Source organism: Epinephelus fuscoguttatus, linkage group LG12 (assembly GCF_011397635.1).
Source record: "Epinephelus fuscoguttatus linkage group LG12, E.fuscoguttatus.final_Chr_v1".
NCBI lineage: Eukaryota > Metazoa > Chordata > Actinopteri > Perciformes > Serranidae > Epinephelus > Epinephelus fuscoguttatus.
Window position 1 is genome coordinate 4,121,589 of NC_064763.1, and position 6,000 is coordinate 4,127,588.

The 6,000-nt window shown below is 42.6% G+C and overlaps 1 protein-coding gene across 2 annotated transcripts in view; it reads right to left on the reverse strand.

Annotated features, from left to right (window-relative positions):
• mark4a (MAP/microtubule affinity-regulating kinase 4a) overlaps positions 1–4,505 on the reverse strand; it is a 57,013-nt gene extending 52,508 nt beyond the window's left edge. For both annotated transcript variants that reach the window (XM_049591511.1, XM_049591512.1), the window contains exons 1-2: positions 4,489–4,505; positions 3,754–4,392 (exon numbers count right to left, since the gene is read on the reverse strand). In XM_049591511.1, the coding sequence (XP_049447468.1) occupies positions 3,754–3,807 (54 nt within the window). In that variant the 5' untranslated portion in view covers positions 3,808–4,392; positions 4,489–4,505. The remainder of the gene's footprint in view (positions 1–3,753; positions 4,393–4,488) is intronic.
• Positions 4,506–6,000: the final 1,495 nt, after the last annotated feature.

The window sequence follows — 6,000 nt, forward strand, 5'->3', positions numbered from 1 at the left end:
CTCTAGCAGGTTTCAGAGAGAGAGGTAACTTAAGCTCTCGGTCAGTTACCATAGTAACAGAAAAACCTGGTCGGGACCAGGTTTTTCTCAATGAACCTCGATTTTCTCTCTGTCTCTGCCCTCTTTCAGAGCCACACACTCCATTTGATTTCCTCATTCATTCAGTCAGCAGGCGAGTTTTGGTGTAGCCTTGTTCTGCCGTCTGTCATTTTAAAAAATCATTAAAAAAATCCGAGTCAGTATATTAGAAGTCCATTAGGCACAGTAGGTGGCGACTGTTTTCACTAACATGGCATGTCCTTTTGATAATGATCCCGTGGATGAAGGTGCAGCATTACTGCGCAGAGAATTAAATATTCGTCAGGAGATGGTTATCAGACCGCGCATAGATGTTCAAGCATTTCCAGACAATTATCTTTTTGAGCTGTACCGTTTCACGTCACAGTTCATCATCTACACACACAACCTAATCCGTCCTTACATTTGCAACATTACCAATCGTAGTCATGCTCTCACATCCCAGCAGATATTGTATGTTGTGCTGTGTTTCTTTGCAAATGGAAGTTTTTTTTTGTACAATGTCGGAGACGCTGAGCACTTGAGTAAGGCAGCTGTATGCAGGGCGGTCAGAAAAGTGTGTTTTACGGGCATCTTCCTTCTTTCTGTTGGCTGAGTAGAAGTCTGTGTTAGTTTAAATAGGCTTAATTATTTAACAGAACATGATATAGACGAGAAGACATTTATGTGTGTGAAAACAGCATTATGTTGGGGATAAAACAACTGCACAGTCAAACAGCCACTTAATATTTACTTTACAATGTATAGCGTGATCAAAATGATGTACCTCCATGAGATTATGCTGAGGTCTTACCTGTTTGAACAATGTTTTTATATTTCATCCTAAACTGCTGCCAAGTGCGCTTCTCCCCCGCGGGATTGCACCTAAATGAAATAAATTAATAGGCTACCATTCAAGCAGTTTTCCCCTGTAATATTATTGTGATTGCAAAGGACTACATTTAAACTTACGCATTGACCCCAGCAGCAATGTTCTCCCACGCCGTCTCCCTCTCTTTTGCAGCTGCAGTGGTGTTGCACTTCTTTTTGAAAACGTGTGCAAACTTGCCGTATGAGCGCATTAAGATTTCTAATTCTAGTGGTGTGAAAAACGCAGCCCTCCTCTTCCCCATTGCCATAGTGACTCATCGAATCGGGGCTCCATTGATGCTGGCTTTTTATAGTTGTGGTGCACACGCTTAACTCCAGGTGAAACTACTCCGAGTTGATTAAACTGATTCAAATCAGCTGTTCTGGAACTGGAAACTCAGAGTTTCCTATCTCAGAGTAGATCAACTCAGAGTTCAGGATTAGACTAAGAGTTTGTTGTTCATTTCACTTCAGCCATTTTTTTCTGCAGCAAAATCTAGTGGACTGAAAAAGCAATTGTAGCTATATATTATTCTAGTAGGCTACCTAAAGTTTAATTTGTATTTGTAATATTATTTATTTATATAACAAAAACATTGATACTTGCCACTGTTACAATATGATATTGCCACACAAAAATATTGTGATACCATGCTGTATTGATTTTTTCTCCCACCCCTGACACACACATATATATATATACATATATATATATATATAAATAGCCTACTGTATATGTGTGTGCTTGTTTCACAAAACTATGGAATGCTGAGCTGAGCTACATGTGAATATGCCCCTCATTGCTGGGTTAACAGCTGTTGTCCAGCATCGGAACACTTGAACATGTTGCCATTTTGGGTTCAGCATCATCTTCTTTAGAGGCCTCCTACTTGACTGCTGGAAGATGTCTTCATGCAATATGACAGAGTATAAAGGTAATACTTCACTGCAAACTGAGGTCACTCTGAAGCATCCACAGCCCTTTAAGTAGTTAGCTGTGCTGCTACTGCTGCTGCTGCATGTTACCACCTTGATTCTGGGCAATAATGGTACAGAGCATTGAGTCCTGAGCCCTGAGTCACAGATCATTTTCAGCCAGCAAGCACAGCAGATGACAAAGGGAGGATAACAATGTCCATTTACACAAACAATGCTGAATGTATTACAGTATAAAGCAGTTTCTTGTCATGTGACAAACCAAGGAAAGATATGGAGAAGGGAAGACAGAGAATAGATAGTGGGGGGAAGAAAACAAAAGGCCATATCAGGAGACAGAGAAACCAGGATGACAACTGATCAAAGGGTGGAGAAAGGAAATATAGGAGGAAAGAGTAAAAAAGGGAGCAGATGCCGGCACAGTGGTCCCTGGCCAGTCCCAGGCCCTGAGGCATCACACTTCCATCCCCCCAGCATGTCATCTTACACACACACACACACACACACACACACACACACACACACACACAACCGCGCAACCCTAAGCTCCACCTTCAGACACTCCCTCGTTCCCATGCTTCCATTCCTGTTTTCATGCCCCACCTAGAGCCAATTTGGACCCCCTTTCTAGAAGCTAGACACCGGCGAGTCGCAACCAGCATCACTAGAGGCACACACAGCGAGCAGCGGACGACATTAATCCACCGACTGTAAAGCTCACATCTAGCCAAGGCTCACCTGTGCCAATATTGAAACACAACATTTCACCCGGTCAATTCACTCATCTGTCATCATCGCTTAATTTTAGAGTGATGACAGGAGATCGAGACCCATTTTAATGGAAGGAACGGCTCTGCATTCATAATCAATCATGCACCGCGTAAACTCACACATTAATGCACATCAAGTGACAGACTCTCTCTCTCTCTCTCTCTCTCTCTCTCTCTCTCTCACACACACACACACACACACAAACACACACACACACATACATACATCTACTGGCTTAACCGTCCCTCTGTGCTGAGAGCTCTACTAACAAACAGATGGAGGGAGTCTTGCCAGAAGTGTTTGGGGCAGCAGAGAAATGTCATAATGCTACGCTAGTCATGTCACCATTTTGATACATTTATATCACAATAGTCAAGGCGTGTGGATAGATAGGCTACTTACAATCAATACATATGATACATATACAGACCCTGTTATATTCTGTCTGCCTCACATAAATAAATCCCCTTTGCTTGTGTCTCTATAAGAGGCCGCTACTGTTTTTCACTGTATTGAATGTATGGCGCTGTCTGTCACCCACTGGCTCAGGGGTTGGGCGCTTTGTCGGCTGCGCAGCACTGGACTGCACATCATTTTACGCAGTAATCCCCTCACTTCATACGAACAACCCAGATATTCTCTATGCATTTATTTTGGCCTTCTGTGCTCTTGTCCCACCCATCCGATTTCTGGAGAATTCACGCGCACGCGCGTGCACACACAGGCAGCAGCAAGGAGTATAATGTGACATCACTATCTCTCCACAGCCTTATAATAAGAGGTGACGGCTGGTTTTCGGGCTTTCTGCGCATATCCACTGAGTGTTATCGTATGCGGATGGACTCATTCCGGGCTGTTTGCCTGCCATCAGCTCTTTCCCTGCGCAGACACTCAAGGTTAGCCCATTTCCAAAGAGCCTGTTCTGCTAAAATATCCATCCAATATCACCCCGAGAGTCCTTTTACCTAACGAGGAAAATAGCACCATCCATGACCCCCGTCTACACCGCCAACAAACCCAGTAATACCAAGGGCCACATACATGAGATGTGTTATAGGGATGCACGATTTATCTTTTGCATGCACACTAACAGAGGCTATAAGCTGTAATTGCACTTACATGGTCTCCAGTACTCCTGTCGTTTCCAGACGGTAATGCAGACCGAGAAGACATGTTGTTTTCTCTCCTCTTTCCCTGAGTAAGAATCACGGTGTGTTTTTGCGGATGATATTTACAGGCTCCACAGACAGAATAACATCCGCAGATGCGACCCACCGTTCCAAATCAATCTGCCTCTTCTCCAACCGGCCGAGCCGCGGTCGAGGGACCTCTGCCTATCATGGCAGCAATGGATATCTGGAGGGGGGTGTCCTCAAACACGCTGCATTTTCCACCGTGCACTTTGCAAAATAACGGCCGATCAACGATGCAGTAAATGCAATGTAATGCAAATCCCGGGCATCGAATAAGTGCTAAAATGCGGTGATGTTTGGCCGGAGCCCAGCGTCTCTGTGGCTCTCCACCCCCTGCCTCATTTCGCTGTACAAAACAAACACGGCTCCTTCTGAATGTGTGTCATCTCCGTTTGTCATAATACTGCCTGGTATAATCTTTCACTTTATCCCCGCGACGCCAGTACAACCCGCTCTCCTCTGGAGCAGCTCGCAGGAAAACACAGCTTACGGTGCAGCGGGGGAAAAGGCCGAAATGTTCAGAAATCGGTATTCCCGGTCGGTGAGATGCGCACCACCGTCAAGCCTGTAAGAATACACAGGGCCATGAGTTCCGGTCTCTGATTTTGACGTAAAAGCCATTTTATGAATCAACAAATCGTTGTGATATTCACTCACTTACCATTTTAGTAGTTAGCCTACAACCCGCTCAAACAAAGGCTGTGTTGATGTTATGGATTGGTTATGATGTGATAACTACATATCTATTTTGGTGTGTTTTGGACCCCTGGAAGATGAGGCCCTAGTTGTTACTGCGCCAACAACTAATGGAGACCCTGAACAATTAGGAATAATAAAGAATAATGCAAAAAGCCGTCTTTAAGGATGTTAGGACATTCAGTTTGTTTTAGAGAGATGATGATTCAGCATGGATGATCACTGGATCAGGATGATGTTGCAGTCTGTGTTGCTGCTGATGTATTGCATTATACCTACAGGTGTTTCTTTTAAGTGTGTATGAGTGTGTATTTTGATGCTTTTTATGCACTCTGGTATCTTATTTACCTTTAAAACAGTTATTTTTTACATTCTATTTCCCAGATTAATCATGAATTGTGGTGTTTAAATATCAGCAATTGTTTGTAATAGGTAGATTAGAAACAGAATACTTTGCAACTTCTTTCGTTAAAATTTAAGTGGTACTAGCAGTAGTAGTAGTACTAGTAGTATTACTACTGCCACTGCTACCAGTAGTAGGCAGCTGTACTAGTACTGCTACTACTACTAGCCTACTACTAGTACTGCTACTGCCACTCCTACTCACTACTTCTAATCCTTCTACTACTAGCTACTAGTAGTAGTACTACAAGCAGTAGTGCTAGTCGTCCTACTACTACTTCTATCACTACTGCCACGACTACCACTACTGCTGCTACTATTACTACAACTACTACTACTACTACTACTACTTCTATGATGACAACTACTGCTACTAGTAGACTAGTATTTCTACTAGTACTACTACTACTACTACTGCTACTTCTAGTACTACTACTACAAATACTACAACTGCAACTAAAATTTTCACTACTGTTTTGATTATAAATGTTTAATACATTGTAACATATTGTAAATACAGTTGTATACACACATAGTGTGCAGTACCTGTAATTTATATTACCTGTAGTATAGAACCTGCCATATGTAGTATAGGCTATGTAGTAGAGACACACAGAATGTAGCCAACGTACCACGACGATTCAGCTACTGCTGTTAATTCTTACTTAGTGCTCAGGGCTGGTAGCGGGCACCCAATCAAAATTCTTGTGAAATGTTCAAGTTATATATATTTTCTGTGTTTTCTTAAATGTCTAAGTATGTCTGTAGGCTACATCTCTGTCAAGGGTCACTGTGTGGTACAGAAAAATCTAAAAATCCTTTGCTTGTAAATGCATAACGCAGGATGTCATTCATAGGGCAACTAAAATAGACAAAACATCCCATGTGAGAACTTTTATGCTTTGTGTGTTAACCTGCTTTTCACTCAGTGCATGCTGAGAGAGGCATAACTACTCGTGGCTCTGAAAAAAAAAACGCCAGCAGAAACAGATGAGGGATGGATGGGTAAAACACTCCACCTCTTCACAGCGACAAACTTTTATTTTGGAAACTCCATTATTTTCTCTTCCTGTCT